General features: G+C 42.4%; 1 protein-coding gene across 2 annotated transcripts in view; it reads left to right on the top strand.

Annotated features, from left to right (window-relative positions):
• Window positions 1–24,522, top strand: part of fto (FTO alpha-ketoglutarate dependent dioxygenase) — a 168,804-nt gene that overhangs the window by 37,954 nt on the left and 106,328 nt on the right. For both annotated transcript variants that reach the window (XM_017458768.3, XM_017458767.3), the window contains exons 5-7: window positions 1,370–1,449; window positions 3,135–3,278; window positions 8,666–8,785. In XM_017458768.3, the coding sequence (XP_017314257.1) occupies window positions 1,370–1,449; window positions 3,135–3,278; window positions 8,666–8,785 (344 nt within the window). The remainder of the gene's footprint in view (window positions 1–1,369; window positions 1,450–3,134; window positions 3,279–8,665; window positions 8,786–24,522) is intronic.

The raw sequence follows: 24,522 nt of genomic DNA, 5'->3' as shown, positions 1-24,522 counted from the left end.
AGAGAGAGAGCGTGGTAGACAAAGACAGACAGACATTGAGAGAGAGAAAGAGAGTGAAAGAGAGAGAGATCCCTTGATGCTGATGGTTCCAGCAGATGCCTTCACTTTAAACTCCTACCACACACACACACACACACACACACACACACACACACACATACTTTATAGTCCTCTGAGGTACCTGATGACCTCAATAAGGACACTTTTTATGTCCGTCATTTGCTGTGAACGAGCATGACTAATCACAGTTGGCTATGTATTTTTTTTTTCTCTCTGTACACCCACACACGCACCCACGTCCACCCACACACACGCACACACACACGCAAAAACATGTTTTATTGTCTCTTTTTTGAGTCTTTTTATCCTGCATGCTCGGCTCATTCACGGTGACTCCGGGAAGGAAAACCGAGACAAAACGATCACATGATGTATGATTTACGAGTTTGTTAACCCGTTTCACGGATAAACGACGCGGAGGTAAACCGCCACGGGCCGGCGTGCTATTAATTACACTCACCACTACGATTCCAAAATGGCGTCTTGACACAGCGATTTCCGGTCTCGGTCTAGATGCTGTCTAAAGAAATCCGTCGCTCTAAAGCTCTGCTCTGGATCGGAGATTTACGGCTGTCGGGGAGCACAAGACAGCGCCACGCTTCGCCTTTAATTTCCCGAAACAGTATTTTGTCGCAGCCCGGCTCCGGCTCCTCGATCTGCTAATGCCCGAGCCGCCGAGTGCAAATTGAATCACTTGTATTTGCACCAAATGGAATTTAGAGGCTGGTTACAGAAGGAACAATGCGGTGGGGCGAGCAGCGAGCCTCAGCCGGTAATAAGATTTCCAGTTTCGAATGCTCCTGGGAGTGGACAGACGCTTTGACCCAATAGATTTAAAAGCCTGCTTCCTCGTGCAGACAGGAGGCAAGCCTGATGACAAGAGAATAATGATAGATATTTATTACGGGAATTTGTTTCGCCTCATGATTCATTCAAAGAGCGTGAGAGGGCCCGGGTCGAGAGTGATCCCACATTATTGGATATAAAGCGTCCTTAAAAGGATGTAATACTAGAGGGAGGAAGAAGCAGCCAGGAAGGAAAAACACCCTTTTTTTCCCCCCCAGGCTTTTCATAGTTACGTAGTGCTCAACAAAGCACGTAAAGGGGAATCCTTCATCACTTTAGACGATTTTATGGATCACGTTTTAGTTTCTAATCTTTGAGACCGCACTAGGGCTTTATTTATTTATTTATTTATCTATCTATCTATGAACGAGATATAAGGATGTGTGTTTACACTTTAATATTGTTTGAGATGACAGTAAGAGGATTGTGTTTAATACCGGTGTTTGTGTTTGTGTTTGTGTAGATGATCTGAACAGGACACACCAGCATTGTGTACTCGCAGGAGACAAGGCCAGATTCAGCTCCACACATAGAGTTGCACAGGTCAGACACAAATACCTGCGTGTCCTCAGCAGGTGTTGACCCAACGAACCTGCTTTCTCATATCACGATAACCAACCGTCTGTCGTTTTTCGTTTATGATTATGTACGTGTTTTCATTACACTGGTATCACGCTTACTCGAACGCTCGACGACGTGCCAGCACGCTGTGTGTCTTTTACAGAGTGGACGTCTGTGTACATAGTAGTTTGCTTGCATTATCAACGTTAGCTAGTTTTCTAGATAACTGGCACTAGCTTGCAAGGTAAGAGTCAACTTCAGTATTATGGACACCCTTTACAAACAAACAAACAAACAAACAAACAAACAAAAAAAAGCCAAAAATTGAATTGCTGAAATGTTTTAAAAGTTAGTGGTATGTTATGATTTACGTACGCCTTGCAGAACCTGCAAAGGCGTACAAAGTAAGAGGGATCAAAAAAACAGCATTTAGTTTAATAAAGGACTATGAGCATGCATAAATTACATAGATAGATAGATAGATAGATAGATAGATAGATAGATTGATTGATTGATTTGCATTCATTTAAAATTTTTATCTTGGGATGAGGTTGCCAATTATTTTTCCAGAAAATATTATTATTATTATTATTATTATTATTATTATTATAATTTTTCTTATTATTATTGTTATCATTATTATTATTATTATTATCATTATTGTTATTAGTAGTAGTAGTATTAAAAATAATAACATAAATAATAAAAAAATGAATTATTATTATACTTTTTAATAATAATAACAATAATAATAATAAGGTTTTTTAAAAATGAAAAACATTTTTGTTTATTTAATTGTTTGAATGTAAAAATGGAATCATTGTGAGTAAGGTGTATTGCATACATTGTATTTATTTATTTATTTATTTATTTATTATTTTTTACATTTTAGATGTGAATAGCCTCTAGTTATAGTTGAGAACCGTTTCTGGAGGGGAAAAAAAAAAAAAAGGCTAACAAATTCTTTGCATTTTTAAATATTCCCTTTTGAGATGGTTTGTAATGAATTTTGCCTCATATGTTTTTGAGAGAATAACAATTCTTATATACAAATGTTTTTTGTTTTTTTTTTAAAAATCATTTATTTATTTATTATAGAGAAGCTCATTTCTCTAATTAAAGGTAATATCTTTGAATGGCAAGCAGCATCGTATCATTGTGTATAACGCGTAATTTAATATCATTTACGTATGTTCGTGCGATATTTCCGCCCATTCTCTTAAAGGGTGCCAATAATTCTGAAGTTGACGGAGTGCTTTGACACTAATACAGTAGCTGACTAAAACACCGACTACAACCACAGACACGCCGAGCGACAGGTATAACTGTCATAAAACACCAGTCGGGTGAACAGAATTATGGGATTTACTGTATGGAAGTGGAATTACGGGATGCGTCTTCAGATTTGTTAGGGTAGCGTGCTGGCAGTTTGTTTAAATCCACTTAGATGTACATTTCCCCATGTTCTTATCCGTTTCCCCATGTTCTTATCTGTTATACTGTAGTCTCACATTTCTCCCTGTTGACATGCTTGCTATTAAAAAGCTGTGGAAAACGTCTCCAATTCGTTTTTGGTGCTAACCCCATCGTTTTATTCCAAAACGATTATACGTATAGTCATAATGCATTGTTTATTGATGTTTGTTGTGACTTTCTTCTCAATGCAGTGTATAACAGGCACTTTGGAGTACATCCAGAAACGCTGCTCTGAAGCTTTGGAGAACTTGCACACAGATCCCGAGACTGGCGCAAAGAGTCTGCGCTCGCTTCTCCTCTCCACCCTACAGCACATAGAAGACATCCATAATGAGGTGTGTGTGTGTGTGTGCTTTATATACCCAGAAAACCCTCACCTTTTTAATCCAGTCTCTTATACAGCAAAATGTAAGCATGTGAGACCGATCTTACTGTACTCGAGTGTTTATCGTACTCATAGACGCGGTTTCATCTTCATCGATCGAAACTTTACGTCTTCCTGACTCTCATCCATCCGTGATGCGTCACTGTACGCACGCCTGAGTTATAGGAATTAAACCGGGTGAAGATCCAATATAGGTTCACTTCCTGTTGACGGATAAAACCGCTCGCCTCTCAACTGTAAACACATCAGTGTGTGAATGTACCGGATCTTATTATGGCTGAGGATTAGAAATGTAACATAGCGTTAGTACTCAATGACGGTCTAGAATAGTACACAAGTATGTGATTTGCGACAACCTTTGTTTGGCGGCGGTAGATAGACTGGGAAATTTGTTTGTTTTTATTCAGTTTTTACACTGAGTGCGGAAATGCTAGTGCGGAAAGTGAAAAAGACTCCGAGTAGCATTTAAAAGTATATCCATCCATCCATCTTGTATACCGCTTATCCTACAGGGTCGCAGGGAACCTGGAAACTATCCCGGGGAGCATCGGGAACAAGGCGGGGTACACCCTGGACACACCCACATTCATACACTACATGCCAATCAGCCTAGCATGCCTGTCTTTGGACTGGGGGAGGAAACCGGAGTACCCGGAGGAAACCCCCGCAGCACGGGGAGAACATGCAAACTCCGCACACACAGCGCAGTGGTGGGAATCGAACCCCCGAGCCTGGAGGTGTGAGGCGAACGTGCTGCTCATGCCATAAATAATCACCCATGCCAAGCCTGACTGTGGCTCTGCATGAGCATAAACCTCACACTCTGACCACTGAGATGACTGAAACGTTGTATAAAGGTTGTACGTATGTATTATTATAACCAAACAACGGACCGGTCCGAGAACCTTTCCATCCTACAGAGGCCCCGGTTCTACACTGCTACTTCTGGTTTCTTTTCTGGACCCAGCATGCACGTGTTCTCCTGATTGATCGGGCCTGTTTATTTGAAGGTGCCCCTGAGGACTATAGTAGAATGATGAATTGTTATCCTAAGTTATTTATCATCACAGCCCGGTTTTCCTGTTAGTTTCCAGTAGTTTGACGTGTACGGCCATGACGGGAACAATAACGCAACAGCGCCGGAGATCTGAGCGGCTCCTTCCAGCTGTTTCCACGATAAAAAAAAAAAAAAGGAAGCGTATGCGATTCGTGCGAGTGGAGATGAGAGAGCTGAGAAATGTTGCTGAAGCGGGCAGGGTTTTGTGTCCCGATGTGGATTGCGATAGAATTGGCTGTCTGGGGTCACCTAAGTATATAGCAAGGGTGTGCTGGAGGATGTTAAAGTGCACCTATTATGGTTTTTCAAATATTCCCTTTCATGTAGTGTGTTATGTAGCTGTTTGTGAATGTAAAAACATCTACAAAGTTTCAAAGATCAAAGCGCACGACAAACGCTGTTATTGACTCCCAAAAGAAGGAACCGATTCTGAACAGCTGAAACGAATCCTTAGTGATTCCGGATTTTACTTCCTGTACTAGCCTACGTAGATTAGTAACGTAGATTAATAACTTTAAACATCCTACAGAGCACTATTAAATCTGTTATTGGAAAAATGGACAGAATACGGCACAACTGCAACTCTGGCTGGAGGAAGCCATCTATTAGAAGTGAGTGACAGGGTAAAGAGGGGATTAGTCAGAGAAGCAACCAAGAAATCAGCAGCTCAAATGGAGGAAGCTGTCCACAGGACAGTCATAGGCTGGACGCTCCACAGATCTGGGGCCGTATGGAAGAGCGGTGAGCCGCATTTGAAGTTTGGGAGTAAGCAAATATGTGTGGGAAAGTTTCTCTGGTCAGCACTTTAGGAACACCATCCCTACAGTGAAGCATGGTGGTGGAAGCATCGCAATGAGTGTTCTCCGATTAAAGCTCTCCTTGACCAGAGTCGTACCAGAGTTGCACCATATTCTTTCGTTTTTTTTTAAAATAAAAATATAGATTTTAATACGTTTTGCCAAAAATGTCTGATACAGCATGACTTTGCAAATACCGATCAGATCATTTGCACTTGCTAAGCTTGTGTCAACAAACCACTCTCAATTGGAGAAAAAAAAAAGAGAACTAAAGAATGGTGTTGTGAGAGAAAGAGAGAAAGATCCATCATCCACAATCTGCTCCTTTTCACTCTCTACCTGTGCAGGTGGCATTTACTCTCAGTATCTCTCCACGCCAGACGGCTCGGCTCGAAATGCCAGCCGCTCGCTTTCTCTCTTTTTGTGCCCGCTGCGAGGCCGCTCCGCTGGAAACCGGCTTCCGTGTTGGCTCAAAGCTGCCTGCCCAGCCTGTGTTCTCTCTGTAAAGGACAGGAGGACAATCAGAGCGGGAGGGAGGGACAGACACGGGGACGACAGCTAGCATTCGTAGCCTCCGGCTTCTGTAGGGCGCCTCCGGATGAGCTAGCGCAGGTTAGAACTCCCTCAAAAGCGTAGCATTTCTTTGAAGAGGAGCCGGATCGAGGCGACCGAATACCGTAAAGCACTTGTAATCTGCGTGTACGAGGATAGCGTCCATTTCCGAGGCACTGTGATCTTTGCTTATCCAGATTTAACGCAGAGCTCAGGGTAATGTTTATGGATTTGGATTGCTAAGCTGCATTCATATTCAATGCACAGATATTAGCCGGTTAGAAACTCTCGTAACTTTGATATCTTCGTTCGAAAACGAGTAGCGTAAATGCGACAGGCAGAGATTTTAAAATGTCAATAAAAAAAAAAAAAAATTACATTCCTGTAGAATCGAGATTAGGTTTAATTGTGTGTGTGTGTGTGTGTGTTTTGGAAAACGATCGCAGACGCTAAGACTACCTGAATGTAAAACCCCCGAAAGGTGTAATGAAATGCCCTGAGATGTTTGTATCCACGTGCTAAAATTATACACGAGAACGTAGCAGTGCTAATCTCTATGTCTGAAAACAATGCAGCATTTCAGTGGAATAAAAGCTGCCACGTTGCCAGGTCTTTGTTCCTCGGTTTAAACTCCATTGTAGCCTGTCGGGCTGTGTGTGTTCTTGACATTCGACTGATAGAGCTGGAAATGATATGTGTGTGTGTGTGTGTGTGTGTTTTTTATTTCAGAGCTTAGCTTTGTTGAGTGTTAGTAGGAGGCCACGTTTGAGCTGCTCATTTCCATTTGAAGCACCCACGTAGGCACACACGTAGACACGCACACACGCTTAGCAGGATTAAAAACTCCTCTTCAGATGAGTGAAAACGAAGGAAACCTCCCAGAGGAAAGGTGACGAGGCTCTGCGGATCCCCAAAGGGAGAACGACGAGGGAGGAGACAGAAAGAGAGAGACAGAGAAGTAGAAGTGTGTGTTGCTGGAGGAAGAGTGTGTCTGAGGGGTTTGCCTGCACGTCTGATAAAACCGTTCGTTTTCTCACAGGTGACAACGAGGCAGGAAAATAAAACAAGAAACCAGACAACGAAGGCAAAAGGAAATGCAGATGTTCCACATCTGTGACACTTTTGATTAGGGCTAAATAAACCATGCTAAAGTAGCAAGAAAACAAAACAACCAAACAAAACAAAGCAAAAACGTCTGTGACAGTCCATGTGTGTTCTTAGGAAAAGAAAATCTAGAACTCTGAAGGGTTCTTCAGCGTGTTCTTTTTTTTTGGGGGGGGGGGGGGCTTAATAGCACTCTGTAGAAGCTATGGCAGTTTTTGCATCAAAGAGGAAGTGGAGAAAAAGATATCTTTATCATGCACTTAAAGTTAAGGGTTTAAAGGTTGCAAAAGGGACGACCCTATTCCTAACCCTGACTAAAAACTAACCCTGACCAAAAACTAACCCCGCCCTTAACCCTGACCAAAAACTAGCCCCGCCCTTAACCCTGACCAAAAACTAGCCCCGCCCTTAACCCTGACCAAAAACTAACCCCGCCCTTAACCCTGACCAAAAACTAACCCCGCCCTAAACCCTGACCAAAAACTAGCCCCTCCCTTAACCCTGACCAAAAAGTAACCCCGCCCTAATCCCTGACCAAAAACTAGCCCTGCCCTAATCCCTGACCAAAAACTAGCCCCGCCCTTAACCCTGACCAAAAACTAGCCCCGCCCTTAACCCTGACCAAAACTAACCCCGCCCTAATCCCTGACCAAAAACTAGCCCCGCCCTAAACCCTGACCAAAAACTAGCCCCGCCCTTAACCCTGACCAAAAACTAGCCCTGCCCTAATCCCTGACCAAAAACTAGCCCCACCCTTAACCCTGACCAAAAACTAGCCCCGCCCTTAACCCTGACCAAAAACTAGCCCCGCCCTTAACCCTGACCAAAAACTAGCCCCGCCCTAATCCCTGTCCAAAAACTAGCCCCGCCCTTAACCCTGACCAAAAACTAGCCCCGCCCTTAACCCTGACCAAAAACTAACCCCGCCCTAAACCCTGACCAAAAACTAGCCCTGCCCTAATCCCTGACCAAAAACTAGCCCCGCCCTTAACCCTGACCAAAAACTAACCCTGCCCTAATCCCTGACCAAAAACTAGCCCCTGACCAAAAACTAGCCCCGCCCTTAACCCTGACCAAAAACTAGCCCCGCCCTTAACCCTGACCAAAAACTAGCCCCGCCCTTAACCCTGACCAAAAACTAGCCCTGCCCTAATCCCTGACCAAAAACTAGCCCCGCCCTTAACCCTGACCAAAAACTAGCCCCGCCCTTAACCCTGACCAAAACTAACCCCACCCTAAACCCTGACCAAAAACTAACCCTGACCTAAAATCTAACCCTGACCAAAAACTAACCCCGCCCTTAACCCTGATCACAAACTAACCCCACCCTTAACATTGACCAAAACTGACCTCGCCCTTAACGCTGACCAAAACTAACCCCGCCCTTAACCCTGACTTAAAAACTAACCCTGACCAAAAACTAACCCCACCATTAACCCTGACCAAAACTGACCTCACCCTTAACCCTGACCAAAACTAACCCCGCCCTTAACCCTGATCAAAAACTAACCCCGCCCTTAACCCTGATCAAAAACTAACCCTGTCCTTAACGCTGATCACAAACTAACCCCGTCCTTAACCCTGATCACAAACTAACCCCACCCTTAACTCTGACCAAAAACTAACCCCACCCTTAACCCTGACTCTAAACTAACCCCGCCCTTAAACCTGATCACAAACTAACCCCACCCTTAAAAAACTAAAACTACCCCCACCACCCCCACCCCGGCCCCCAAACCTGTTAACTTAATTTCACAAACAGCTTAATTTGTTTTATTGCAGACATGTGCATATATAAACATAAATGTATTGTGTGCATTCTGGCAGGTGGAGTTCGAGTGGCTGAGGCAGTATTGGTTCCAGGGCCGGCGTTATGCTCGCTTCTGCAGCTGGTGGAGTAAACCAATGGAGCGTCTGGAGACTGACTGGAAGCAGATGGAGAGGATGGTAAGACCACAGATACCTGGACATAGAACAACACCATATCAGACTTTAGGAACATACTGGAGAAATGCTTATGCCTGTGAAATGATTCCTATTCATTAGGAATTTCTCAGCTGAAAGCAATTTCAACACAGTCGGGTTATGCACGCACCAAAGTCGATTTTCTAAGCTCCGCCCATTCAGATCTCCTTCCTGTAGTTCACACCTCCACGATTGCTGGAATTTTCTTTATGAGAGACGTCCGAGGCAGGGTTTTTCATTAGGATCTAGACAACCATCTTTAAACCTAAACACTTTCCTTTAAGCCTGTGGGAGGCTTAAAGGGGATAGAAAATACGGACTATAGAAGATGCGAAATAGAAAAAGAAATATACGCTAGAGACAACTTTAAACCATGAGAAATGCCAAAATACTACATTGACTTGTGAATGGGAAGGAAATATATTGCCGCACGAATAGACCTAGTTGTAACGATCACAGGTATGGTTTGATTTAACAACATGGATCCCACCCCACCTCCCCCCCCAACCCCGCCCCCTCCTCCTCCCCCGCCCCCCTCAGTATTCACCACTGTAATTTTCTATATTACACCAAATCGAGGTCATGTATTTCAAACTGACCATGACGTTTCAACGTCCCAAAAATGTCGATTTCATTTCAGCGTGACACAACGTCGTATAAAGTTTTGGCTCCCGAAACCGTCTGAGTAGCGCTCAAGCCCGTCATTTACGTCTGAGGTCTGAATACTGCCGTGCGCAATTTTGGTGTTAAAAATCCTCTCCGCCCGCACATAACTCGACTCTGAATGCGACCCAAGACGCACCAAAGCGTGATTATTCCCATCGCTTGAAGTCACTCTGGGTTCAAAACGAGCATTTGGACCCTGTTAGCTTCGGTAATACCATCCGAGTATCAAAATGATCGTCAGTTTAAAACTTAAAAACGCCACCGTTGTGCTCGGCAGGCGTCGTTATTGTTCTACCCTCAAGGAACAAATTGCTACAGGCATTTAATATTAGAGGAAACTGGCTTTAACTTCACTGGGTATGGCTTTGAGTCATGACGTGAGTGGGAACAAACTGCAGCTCCGTGATTGCGATTAAATTCAAGAGGGTGATGAGTCAGATAGTGCTGTGACGTTGACACACTTCCCGAAAGCTCTACTCTTCTTTACTGTACCGCACTCATACGTGATCGTTTCGCTTCTCTTATTGAGAGTTTAACGGACAGATTTCTTGTCTTCTGTTCGGGACGGTATAGAGAGTGTAGGTCTGGGAAATATATTTAAATGAGTGAATTTTATTATTATTGAATTCGCATATGTCCTATAGAGGAAAGCTCAGCTGGTTCGCAGGCGTATGGTTCTTTAAGACGGCACGTTCGATCCATACGTGCCATTCGGGATATAATAGAATATAACGTGGAGACGATACTCACGAGGTCCGATTCCTTATTCGGCTTTCTGTAGTCGAGGTTTGAAGTGTGTGTGTTGCTGTCGTGTCGGTCACGTGCGCTCTGCTTTTGTACTTTGCTTTCACACTCCAATATGGATCATAAATACCACTTTATACCGGCAGTTAATCTGATTAAGTAGCGCTGCAGTTCATACGATGACGGTGTATTGTGTTACTTTAATTGACACAATCAAGCCGATTCGACATCCCGAATTATAAACCCTCAATTAGTCGTCGCGTCAGTTGTCATTTTCTCGCGCGGTAATTTAATGCACTGTTTTTGGAATATTGCTCGGTCAGATGAATTCTCTCGCTGGTAACGAGTTATATTAAAAACAAAAATAAAGCTTGTGTTGCCAAAGAATGTGAGTAGTTATTTAAAAAAAAAAAACACGCAATGCTGATATTTATTCCTAAAATAAATCCAGGTGATGTTTTTTTTTTTGTTGTTGTTGTTGTTGTTGTTGTTGTTGTTGTTGTTTTTCCCCCCTAAATTTTTGTTTAAATATATAAAACTAAGATATAAGGTCCGGGTCCTCGGTAAAAGCCATCAGATTGGTTCTATTATTAGTTACATTTTTAAAAAGTATTACTTTAATTATTAAATTAATAATAAGACATGTTCAATAAATAAATCTAAGTTTCTTTTCCCTCAACTAAAATATAATATTATATAATATATTATGGATAATTAGAATATTTGGCAGCACTATCTCACAGTTTCAGTTGAAAGTTCTTTTTTTTTGGGGGGGGGGGGGGGGGGGGGTTTACTATTCATAAATAGTAAACAGATTTAAACTGTTTATAGCTAAGCTGTTCTTTGTTTCACGGTTAAAATATGCACAACTAAGACGTTTTATACATATAGACGTCCGTCCTGAATGTTAAGTGTAGGGATTAATACGTATCCGAAGTACTGAGGTAAAAGTCCGGAACTGTTCTTAGATCAGTGTTGGGAGTACTCAGTGGTTTGTTGTTTTATGCCTGAAATCAATCTAAATGACTTTCTGCGTTACTTGTCACCTGAAAGTACGGTACATGCTAACATGCTAACATGTTCACGTTGTGATATTTTGTCATACTGCTTCAGCTGAAAAACGACCTACTGTGCTTCGCCTTTCCAAGCTATACCTAACCCTAACCTTAACGCCAGGTCCTGAACTGTTCTTAGATCAGCATTAGCACTGCTTAAACACCTAAACGATCAGGTTCTTGCGAATACACAAATTTTATTCAAGAGATAATTCGAAAAGATTTTCCACACAGCTTTTAGTGGTACAAGGGTGTGAACTGAGTTAGTCTTGGTGTAGGATATTTTGTTTTGCCACTAGGGGATTGCTTTTCAATTGAAATCAATCTATTTAACTATCAAACAAAAAACGATGTTGTGTTATAGCTTAATATATAAAACATAAAGGCTTTGTGCATATTCACCTTGATCATAGTAGCCATTTAGTTTAAAACTATTAATCTGAAGTACTAGCAAAAGCAAAACATATTATTATTACTGTTGTTATTATTATTATTATTATTATTATTATGATGTAATGTTGCTTTATTAGTCGAATTCTGTCATGGGCAATACATTACATTAAAGACACCATTTTTAAGCGAAGATTAATCTCTACAATAATAGTAAAGGCATCTAAGCGGGTATTTGGAGTCAGGGCAAGAAATGCATTTTATTCAAGAAATAAATTTAGAAGAATTTCCATTCATTCATTCATGCATTCATCTTCCGTCATGGTGGATCCAGAGCCTAAACCAGGAACACTGGCGGCGAAGCGGGAATACATCCTGGATGGGATCCCAGACCATCACAGGGGCACCACCCACACACAGTCACACACTCATTCACAACTAGAGTCACCAATCCATTTATCCATTTATCGGCATGGTTTTTGGGAGGTCGGAGGAAACCAGAGGACCTGGGAGGAAACCCACAGGGACATGTGGAAAACATCACGTCATGAAACTCCACACAGACGGTAATCCAAGCTCGGGATTGAGCCGGGGATCCTGGTGCCGCACTGCCCTGTGAATTTCCAAACGCCGCTTATAAAGCTTTTCTGTTGTATAATGTACAGTATAATGTGTGGTATAAATAAGAGTACTTACCTGAAGTGTACAAGTCCGGAATTACTATTATTAATATGTTCTGTCTAACATAGTACCGTCTAAACATTAAGCATAAATATTGAATTATTATTATTATTTTATTCGTTTTTATTAGTTTTATTCGGGGGGAAAAAAAAAAGACATTAAAATTTCATTTCTCCAGGTGTTTGGGGGGAGTCTGGTACAGCTTTGTTTTTGCTTCTGCAGGAAGTGTTTATGACAGTGAGGTGAGAGTCAGTAGGGGGCACTGTTGCATCACCACAGTATTCAGATGGACTGCATTTCTCTCTCTCTCTCTCTTTCTCTCTCTCTCTTCTTTGAGCAGTAATCACATCTAATGTGCTGCTGGGGCTAAGGAGAGGCACTTGGGCCAGCCATGCAGTGTAGTGTGTGTGTGTGTGTGTGTGTGTTTGGATTCGAGGTAGGATATAGAGGTGAGACAGACTGAGATGTAAAGAGAAGTGCTGCTGAGAGCAGCTCGTTTTTCCCTGTGTCCAAAAATGCAGGTTAAGAGCTGCTGCTATCCTCTGGACATGGAGTTACACACACACACACACACACACACACACACACACACACACACTTCTTACAAGTGTATGGAGGAATCCGATCTGACGCTTCCTCCAAACACACCCGTGAATCTTCCAGTCCTTGTCCATAGTCAGAAGAGCTTCCTCTGTATGTAGCATGAGCAAACGATTTACTATATCGCATGATATTAATATTTAATAAATTCATAATATGCATGTTTGAGTTATTTCAGGATTCCGACTCAGCGTTCTAGTGCTCGCAAAAGAAGTACTGAAACTTTCAGTCTTAAGTGGCAATGATTTTTGCAAGACGTTTTCAACGTATAGGTTCTTCTTTTTCTTCTTCTTTATATCATTCTCACGATCGCGTCATTAAGATGAATAATAATATCGTTATTATCGTTTTTGTAGTTATATTTTTTTGATTAAAAGATTTATTTAAAAAAAAAAAAAAAAAAAGACCCAACAAACCTTGTGACACAATGAACGGACGCTTTTATTTAATTATTTATCATTTGTTGTTTACGTTTAAAAAAAAATAAAAATAAATAAATTGTTTGGATTTTTTTGCGCGACTGTAGTTCTGTTTGTGTTGGATTAATTAATTCATTAAATCTTCCGCATTGCTGGGAATTTGCACTACATGGCGAAAAAGCGGGAGGAGAATCAAAAATTCACAGCACTCGTTTATACCGGGTATAAACTAATAAAAGAGAAATCGATATAAATCCGTAACGTCTGATGTCCGACGCGGTCCGGAAAACGCGGGAGTTCGCAGGATTGATGTTTATTTATTCCTTTCTAATAGACACCGATGACATTTTAAAACTGACACATTTTAAGAGTTGTTTTTTTTTCTTTCTTTCTAAAATGTATTTTATTTTAAAGAAGAGGCGCCCCTGTTTTTCCTCTCGGCAGATTTGCAGCGCGGACAGATAGGAGGGTCAGCGCAGCTTTGTATTTGAAAGTGAAGGGTGTCAGTGGTTACCCGTATTCCTGATAGTTTATTAGAAGCCTCTCTCTCCCGTGGGCTTTTCACGCTTTTCTTTCTCCCGTCTTGTCTCTCGCGCCCACTCGCTCCCTCGCTCTTCAATCTGTTGTGATGCAAATTCTCGACCCGTCTATTTGAATGACATCCTGATAAAGCGGATCTTTTCCTTTCTCTCTCTCCCTCTCTCTCTCGCACGCTCTCGACGCGCCCGCACGCGCTTTATGAATTGACGTGCTGCTTAATATATATGTATAGAAATGGCTAAAAGTATGAATAAATAAATACGCAGGACCGTGGGTGAAAAGGCGGATTGGAATAGAGACGCAGGGTCCGAGAAAAGATGTTCAGCTGTGTTCTGAGCAGCGCAGGCAAAAGACCTGGAGATGCTATCAGGCCTCAGGTACCTCGCACTGCGTATATGTGTGTGTGTGTGGGGTGTGAGTGCGTATAAAGGACATCGGCAGTACTTTCGCAGGGACACCTCGTGCCGTCCCGAGCGAGTCCTCGGTGGGCGTCGCTTCTCCCCGAGGACCCGCTATCATCCCTATCGTACATCACTGACATTTATTTAAAGCTCCAACAATGCGAACCTCTTCCCCTGCTTGACAGGACGCAGATAGTCCGCCTTATGCAGAATATTTTAAATACCGGCGTGGCATTTTTTATCTTCCCCTTTCTTCTGTGGGGCGCTGAAAGGAGGAGAGACAAGACTGCGAAATCAGACAGGCCTTTCTGGCTTTCTGAGTGTGTGTGTGTTATGCTGATGAGACGGTTGGTGGAAATGTGACTGTTTTAGCTGCATGATTCGGGCCTAATTTCATCATTTTGGCTCTGCTTGTCACCACTTAAACCCGTGCAGGGAGATTTCTCTCTCTCTCGCTCTCGATCGCTCTGATTTACTACTTCTTTTTTGATTTTTATGTATTTAATAGATACGAACCAGTTGAAGTCTAAATCAAGGCCGTTCATGTCCGTGTAGTTATTTGTGTTTGGATTGTGATATCGGTGATTTTTGGCTTTGGAGATGAATTATGTACAGTCAAGTCAGGAATGTTGGAGGTTGACTGTTAAAGATATTCAGATGCTTGAGCTCCCTATTAAAAAGGATTTAAGTGCCCGTTTATTTATTTATTCATTTAAAAAAAGGAAAGAATTCCATTTTGTTGTGAGTCCACGAGTTCATATTTAGCATTGAATGTATACACTCAATGAAAAATAAAAATATACACTGTAAAAAAAAAAAAAAAAAAAATTTGTTTTATATCCAAATGAGTTGAGGGGGAAAAGGGAAATAAATAAATAAATAAATCGGATTCAAAAACAATCAACACAGCGTTACATTTTCCCAAAGGTTCCTCGGGAGGTTAGATAGATAGATAGATAGATAGATAGATAGATAATTTATTGGTCCTCAAAGAGGAAAATTTGTTTCCACCGTGAGTGCGTGGAAAAACAAAATCATCACAACATCACACATATAAACCATCATAACCAATCACAGGCATAGAGCGGAGAAGCGGATAAAAGGAAAAACATCGGGAGGTTAACTCGGGAGCTCAACGAGCAGAGTGTGAATCTTTAAAGAGGGGGTCTAAGTGGAACCTTCTCTGACGGGTTCTACGTAGAACCTTTAACGGTTCCTCTAAAGGGACAGTCTGAAAGAACGTATTTAGGGTTGTCGTTCAGATGAAAGGGAAAAAAAAAAAAGAAGATTTCAACAGGAATTCATTACTCCGGATTAAATATGGAATGACGGAGTGATGTTTTTTTTTTCTTCTCCCAGTGGAGGCTGCGTTCCCGCAGTAGACAGTGACATTGCAAGTTATTTTTTCACGGTTTGTTTGTTTATTTATTTATTTGTTTCGCGTTCGTGTTTGGCCAAATCGTGGGCGAAATATTGGTCCAACTGAGGTTATATCCTGTGGTGCTTCAGTGGAGTGTGTGTGTGTGTGTGTGTGTGTGATTGGACAGTAACTGGACAGTCTTTTAGCAGAGAGAAGACAATTCAGGAGGTCGCAATCGATATCTGATTAGGTTATTGACCTACCTGTGACTGTGTGTGTGTGTTTGTGTGTGTGTGTATGCATTTGTGCGTGTGTGTGTGAGGTTGGCAGACAGTGGAACAGAGCGAGAGACAGGGGGAGAAGGAGGGAGAGGGTCAATGTAAATGTTATTGCAGTGTGAGCTCATTTGATCAAAGCCTCTGAAAGGTTAAGTGAATCCAATCTGGTTTAGTGTGTCTGAGAGGAGGTTGTGTGTGTGTGTGTGTGTGTGTGTGTGTGTGTGTGTGTGTGTGTGTGTGTGTGTTTGCTCGCGGGGGGCGGGAGCGAGGTGAACAGAGAAAGGATTATCATATTGCCAATGAAATAGCGGCTCTGGTGTGGAGCGCCTCTCTCCCTCTCTAATGCATTTAGACAGCAATTGGCCTTAATAACCTTTATTGACTTCAGTGGGTCAGAGCCAAGGATCTAATTATTAAAGTGTATCAATTTCATCGGAGTTTAGTGCTCCGGCGTTCATATAATTATTTTAAGGTTGACCGAGGCAATTAATCTCCATTCACTTATTTGATGGCTTTGTAAAACATTAGGAATGTTGCGTTTCTGCGGCACATGTCCGTCACTAAAAAAGCTTTTTTTTCGAATATACAACTTTTACCCGGCCACTGTCTGAGATTCTGAGATTGTACGGCTCAGCGTGTGTTTTTAACGCACACGTCGTGCACACTTGTAAACGAGCGCTCTGTAAATAGTGCTGAGAAAGGGTGCTGTGAATTCTTCCACAAGTGATTTATATCGAGCGCTGTAGGTGAGGGTTTATAGTTTTCATTAGGACAGTGTGTTCATGTTAATACAGGCTGTGTGTGTAGGTGTGAGCCTGAAATGACATGCTTATGAGGACATTAGGCGCGTCCCTGTAAATACACAAGGAAGGAATAACACACCACGGGCTGCGCTGTAAGTTTTTAATTCCGTCCTTCCTTTTATAATTGATTCGTTTAGTCCTTCCTTCCTCCCTCCGTCCATCCCTTCCTTCCTTCCTTCCTTTTTATAGTTTACTCATTTAGTCCTTCCTCCCTTCCATCCTTCCTTCTTCCTTCCTTCTGTCCTTTCTTCCGTTCTCCCTCCCTCCCTCCCTCCCTTCCTTCCTTCCTTCCTTCCTTCCTTCCTTCCTTCCTCCCTCCGTCCATCCCTTCCTTCCTTCCTTCCTTCCTTTTTATAGTTTACTCATTTAGTCCTTCCTCCCTTCCATCCTTCCTTCTTCCTTCCTTCTGTCCTTTCTTCTGTTCTTCCTTCCTCCCTTCCTTCCTTCCTTCCTTCCTTCCTTCCATCCTCCCTCCCTCCATCCATCCCTTCCTTCCTTCCTTTTTATAATTTACTCATTTAGTCCTTCCTCCCTTCCATCCTTCCTTTCTTCCTTCCTTCTGTCCTTTCTTCTGTTCTTCCTTCCTTCCTTCCTTCCTTCCTTTTTATAAATTATTAGTTTTGTCCTCCCTCCCTTCCTTCCTTCCTTCCTTTTATAATTTCTTAATTTAGCCCTTCCTCCTTCTTTCCTTCCTCCCTTCCTCCCTCCCCCCTCCCTTTCTTCCTTCCTCCCTCCCTCCATCCCTTCCTTCCTCCCTCCCTCCCTCCCTTTCCTTCCTTCCTCCCTCGCTTCCTTCCTCCCTTCCTCCTGTCCTCCCTCCCTCCCTCCATCCCTTCCTTCTGTCCTTCCTTCCTCCATCCCTTCCTTCCTTCCTTCCTCCCTCCCTCCATCCCTTCCTTCCTTCCTTCCTCCCTCCCTCCATCCCTTCCTTCCTCCTCTCCTCCCTTCCTCCATTCCTTCCTTCCTTCCTTCCTTCCTTCCTGTGCTGGGAAACTTTACAAAACACCGTAACTGTTACAAAGCTCTGACTCTCGACATGCTTTTAATAAATGTTACATAAACATCTCCAGAAAACTTCACTGACGATTATACATTTTTCTTTATTAAACAACAGCACGTTTTTTTCTTTTTTCTTTTTCTAAATCTGGTTATGATTAGGCTTGCATACAGGTCCTAGTGTATAAGATGCTACTATAGAAATGATAACGTTTTAGAATGAGTGCATTAATATAAACCTTTTGTTTATGTGTAACAGCCAGAAAAATGTTGCACACTTTCTGACCAATCAGATTCGAGAATTCAAAAAAACTGTGGTTTTTAATATATATATATATATATATATATATATATATATATATATATATATATATATATATATATATATAATAAACTAAATTAAGAGCCAAAATAGGTTACTCTCTCTCTCTCTCTCTCTCTCTCTCTCTCTCTCTCTCTCTCTCTCTCTCTCTCTCTCTCTCAGTTATCCCTCTGTCCTTCCTGAGCAGTGTGAATTGATTGTTTAACTGCCATTTATTTCCAAGAATTGCAAAAAGAAAAAAAAAAATGGAAATGAGTGTTATTATTCTTTTATAATGAGAGCACTGATATGGGCTGATAATGCATTTTACATCACGGGGCACCTCATACAGAAGAATGGGGCAAAAAAGAAAGGAGAAGAAAGCAGTGTGGAACTGTGTGTGTGCGTGTGTGTGTGTGTGTGTGTGTGTGTGTGCAGTATAATATGCGGGTAAAAGTTATTCGCCATTCCCTTTGAAGTGTGCATTGAACAGGGTAAGCTGAATTTCAGCCAGGCCTGATAGTGTTCAGGGTAAACACTTAAAACCGTTTAGAGAATTTCACGCCCTGATTTGCCAATAGCAGTGTGTTTATGCTGCACTGTGAGTGGTGTGTGTGTGTGTGCGCGTGTGTGTTTTAACTGGAAGGGTGTAGCTGTAAGCTTTGTACCTGCAGACCGAGGGACTGGATGCTCATTGGCTATACAGGAATTGATATTGTGTGTGTGTGTGTGTGTGTGTGTATTGGGGGGTGTGTATGTGGACAATATCTGCGGCATCAGATGAAGATCTGATGGATATTCAGTGCTTCTTTAATGCTTTTGGAACCCCAGAGCCTGTGAAGCACGCGCACACACACACACACACACACACACACACACACACACACACACACACACACACACACAGAGTGAATTTTTGATTTGTTAGATATTTGAATACAACTATCCCTACAAGGAGAAGAATTAAAAAGGAATGAATTAAGAAATGAATTGAGAGAAGAAAGGATGGGAAGACGAAGAAGGAAGGAAAGAAGGAGTAACTGAATGAATGACACAAACGTGCAGCCATGGGGAGTTTTTAATCATGGCTAAATGACTCGTGAATCTTACTGTCCGAGGATAAATATTCGCTGATAAATGCAGTTGGAGGTCGCAAGAAATTTTTTGATATTTCTCTGAGACTTGAATTGGATATAGATAGGTTTTTTTTTTTTTAAAAAAAAAAAACATGTTTTCTGAGGGATTTGTTGATGTTCATGATGATGTTGACTCTGGTGGTTCTGTTCCTGTGCTCGTTGGAGAAGTACGCGTTTTATCTAGGACACAATTGAACATCTTACATCATCTGAGTAATCAGCCTTCACCGCATAGCAAATCATGAGGCCCATCACGTATTTATTTGGTTAGACGGTTGTATAACTGAAGTTCTTCCGTCTGTGGGTCTGTGAGGTAATTGGTCAGAGATAGCACAGATGGCTAAGCAGGAATTACAGATCAGTCCTGATAAATCTGTCTCGCTATCTCTCTTTTTCAAGAACCGTTTTTTAACCTTTAATTCTTGCTGTTTTTGCTCATGGTTGCACAAAACTGACATCAGGCGTTGCCTTCACTTACTCTTTATAGTGGATATGATACATGATTCCATTCAAAAGTACAGTTTTCTTTTTTCTCTGTAGTGGTCACTGTGGTGCTGGACTTTAGGACTTTGGTATCTTAATGGAATCACAATGGATTCTGAACAAAAGTGAGAAAAAAAGATGTTCTACCACCAACCAAACAAACAAACAGCAGCCTAATTAATCAACCAACCAATCAACCATCTAGCCTTTCAACCAAACAAACAAACAGCAACCTAACCAACCAGTCAACCAACCAACCAACTAACCAACATGCCAACCAACCACCAAATCAGCCACCCAACCAAACAACAACCCAACCAACCAACCAAACAAACATACAAACAGCAACCTTAACAACCAACCAGCAAGCTAACCTTCCAACTGACCAACGAACCAACAAACCACCAAATCAGCCACCCAACCAACCAACCAAACAAAAAAACATACAAACAAACAAACAGCAACCTTAACAACCAACCAGCAACCTAAACTACCAACTGACCAATGAACCAACAAACCACCAAATCAGCCACCCAACCAAACAACAACCCAACCAACCAACCAACCAACCAAACAAGCAAACAGCAACCAAACTAACCAACCAACCACCTACCCTACCAACCAACCACCAAATCAACCACCCAACCAAACACCAACCCTACCAACCATCCAACCAATCAAACAAATTTGGTATTTTTTATTCATTTTAGGGTTGCTGGTTCATGGTCATCTCTCTGATGAGTGTAATAATTATTAAAATGAATAAATAATTTAGCACAACAATCAAAAAGAATATGCCTAAATTTGAATTCAAACACCCAACCAAACAACCACTCAAACGCCCAACTAACCAACCACTCAAACGCCCAACTAACCAACCACTCAAACACCTAACTAAACAACCACTCAACCACCCATCTAACCAACCACCCAAACACCCAACTAACCAACCACTCAAACACCCAACTAAACAACAACCCTATCATTCACCAGCCCAACTTACCACCCAAACAAACAGCCAACTAAACACCAAACCTATATACCAACTGACCACCTATCCAAACCCTAAACCTACCACCCATCCAAACCCCCCACCAACCCAAATTTGGTATTTAACAAAAATCATTGTAGGCTTGTTGGTTCTGATTGATCTCCTCTATTGGGCATGGCTTAACTGCCAAAAAATTCCCTAAATTTTAAATCCATCTAGTGTTTTTTTTCCCATAAAAACAGAGCTACTGCGACTAGATTCTGTCTGTATAATTTCAGATCGTACGGAGTTCTTGTATTTATATTTGTATATTCAGGCAGGAAGCTGAAATAGACCAGGCTCGTGTGCCAGCAGTCGGACTCGCAGGGCTAATTTGGTCTGACCAGCGAAGTACATCGGTTCGACTGGGCCAGGATGCCTGCAGCAAAAGACAAACAGTGTGCTGGTAAACAGACTGAGAAATCCAAAACAACAAGCAGACCAGAGACTGCATAACATTTTTAAAAGTCTGTATAGTGGGTTTGAGAGATTGTGTGACACACAGCATCGTCTCCATCACACTCAAGTTATCCGTATTGAACTTTTATTGTATGTCGTTAAGATTTTGAAATCCCTACATCCAGGGTGCTCCATCCAGGGACATATTTGGTGCATTTTACTTGGTTCCCTATTTAAAATATTCACCGTGTGAGGATGTTAGTGCTGTAGTACATAAGTAACATTTTGGAATATTGGCTTTTGAGCTTTGTTGCTTATTGTTTTCTTTTTTCTTTTCTTTTTTTTTTTTTTTTTTTTTTAAAAATCCCTATTTGTCAATTTCCACCATGATCCAGGTCTCACCTTATGACACACCTACCAATTGGACAGAATAAGGACGTTTTAATGACTCTGACTCTGAAACATTCCGTTAAAGGTAATTCAGTTTGGAAGATTTTGGAGCTGGTGGTAAAATAGTTTCGTCTGTAGCGGCTATGTCCGGACAGTCGTCATATCCGTTAAATCAGAGGATTTGGTTTGAGATCCCCCTTCTGGAATAGCGTGCTTAAGCCAAGCAACTTTTGTTTGGCGTTACTTTGCATTGGAGGACAAAATCGAATGCGATTGACTGGAAAACGTGCTTTACACTGAGTTGGAAATGCCTTCCTGCAAGCTGGAGCTAACGTACAGAACCTCCTGGTGTTCGACAATTGTTCCTACCACACCACGGCGATCGCACAAGAAGACGCAAAGCACGAGATGGAAAGGCAACAAAACGCCACACTCGAAAGCACTCCACGCAGCATGGCCTTCGGCCCCCTGAGCTCTTTGGCCTCACGGTGGTGAGGTTCGAGCTTATCCTCTTGGAGCCAGGTTTCATTTTCCTTTGAGCAGCGGGCCAACACTAACTGTATTCAATCACGGCTGTTTTCCCCGAATATCACTTTGCAGCCACCGTGGAAGAAACTCTAATGTAATGAAAATACCTGAGGGTTTGGAGAACCAGCGACTTCTTTACGGGGTTAAGCGTTACTTCAGGCAACGTAAACGAGGCTGGACTGCAGAACACGAAAAGGGGGGGGGGGTGTATTTGGCCTCCGTCCTGCAACCGAAGAGCTTTTGCTGGCAAGAAAAGGAGTAAGATCCTTATCTATGGATTCAGTTCATCCTCCTGATCCAGGAATAGATGGAAACGTTGCATGTGTGCGTATGTGACTAAGTGAGTTCGTGAAAAAGACTCAGGAAGGAGCGTATGTGACACCGATTCAGCGTCGGAATGTTTCGTAGACCGTCTGCAGCTGCTTTTTTTTTCTGAATCTGAGACGTTTTGGCTCACATCTATAGACTCCGTTGAGATGCTGAGTAAGTGGTTTAGCCATTTAAACCTCTAAAAGCGATCTTGTATTTTCCGTCATGCGATCGGGTGTCTCTATCCTGATTACTCCCACCTTTTTCTTTTCCCAGCCTAGAGTTAAAAAAGGCAAGAAGAAGACAACAGCGATTTTAGCTTCTGCCTCATTTAGCGGCAGGGAAAGCATACGGACAGCTGTCGAGAACACGGAGGGGCCTTAACCCGACTCGCACAATACTTTCAAACGCTCGCCTCTATTGTCTCGGCCTTCTCTCGTCTTCAAAACGCGCTCCTGTGATGTTGCAGACGCATTTTTCTAATGTTTTACACTTCATATAATCCCTTCTGTGGCACGATGGTGTTGGGGGGTGTGCGGGGATTGATGGCTCTCAGAGTGCTCATGAGGTCAATTTGGCTGAAAGGGCAAGCACTCAATCACTTTGTGTGTGTGTGTGTGTTGGGGAGGGGTCAGAGGACACACACTCGAATACACACACACACACACACACACACACACACACACACACAAACAACCTGATCTTCACTGCACTTCTTCTCATTATCGAACTCGTTCCTGTAAACCAGCCATATGTACTCAAAGTGTTATTGACATCTTAATGGTGTTTATACCGTGAACGTCATTCTACCTTTCCACCCCAAAAGCACACACAATTACACAGTATCATGCTACCACAGGCTGAAAAGGTGTCTCCAAGATTTCCTGAATTTCATCGTAGGATTTCCAACGGCTCGAGTCTTGGTTACACACTTACGCACACTTATCACACAGGTCTGATCTTGCTGGAAGCACTCCTGGCACCAGACTCACTTCCTGAACGTTCGGGTGATGGAGTAGGAGCGATCCGGGAGCCGTCTGTCTAATGCCAATGTCTATTCACCGCTGCTGGGATCATGGTGTCAGTGCAGTACAGCTCACTTCTTTTTTTTTTTTTTTTTTCATTAAAGAAAGATTCATAGCACTGGGCAAGGAAAAAGTCAGAAGAAGGGCCAAATGAGTCTGGCTCAGAGACAGAACGGTCCTGCAGTTTGTCAGTGATTGAGACTGGAAAGAGGAATGCTGTCGTGAGTTTGGTTAATGGAGTAGAAATGAAGGTAAAGCAGGAAGGCTGGATTTTAATGTTTAAAGTTTTTTCCCATTCGGACAACGCCGCGCACCGTTTTGTCGATATTTTTCCGTTTTCAAGTTGAACACATTGGATAAATTCTGAATTTGGTTACCTTTTATTTGCCTGGGTGCCAAGTGTACCAGATAGGGGATTGGTTTGTCAGACTCACTTAGGTTCAACATTTCTTTCTTTTTTTCAGCGTCAGATATTCTTTGTCTGGTGGCTTTTGGAGGCTTTTGATCATTCCCAGATCCGTTTTTATTCACGTCCGCCACGGTATCACTTCTCGCTGATATTTAACACCCCGCGTCTGGTCCTGAATAACTTTCCGTTCACTCGTTGCATTGTACAGTCGAGGTCGTAAGTCCACATACGCCTTGCAGAATCTGTAGAACGTTAATAATAATAATAATAATAATAATAATTTTTTAATTAATTCCCTCCATTCCTTCCTATCTTGCTTCCTCCCTCTATCCTTTCCTTCCTTCCTCCCTCCATCCCTTCCTATCTTCCTTCCTTCCTTCCTCCCTCCATCCCTTCCTTCCTTTTTCCTTCCTCCCTCCATCCCTTCCTTCCTTCCTTCCTTCTGTCCTTCCTCCCTCCATCCCTTCCTATCTTCCTTCCTTCCTTCCTCCCTCCCTCCATCCCTTCCTATCTTCCTTCCTTCCTTCCTCCCTCCATCCCTTCCTTCCTTCTGTCCTTCCTCCCTCCATCCCTTCCTATCTTCCTTCCTCCCTTCCTCCCTTCTATCTTCCTTTCTTCCTTTCTTCCTTCCTTCCTTCTGTCCTTCCTCCCTCCATCCCTTCCTATCTTCCTTCCTCCCTTCATCCCTTCCTATTTTCCTTCCTTCCTTCCTTCCTTCTGTCCTTCCTCCCTCCATCCCTTCCTATCTTCCTTCCTCCCTTCATCCCTTCCTATTT

The sequence above is a fragment of the Ictalurus punctatus genome, chromosome 27, assembly GCF_001660625.3.
Source record: "Ictalurus punctatus breed USDA103 chromosome 27, Coco_2.0, whole genome shotgun sequence".
NCBI lineage: Eukaryota > Metazoa > Chordata > Actinopteri > Siluriformes > Ictaluridae > Ictalurus > Ictalurus punctatus.
This window is presented reverse-complemented; position numbering and strand designations above follow the sequence as displayed.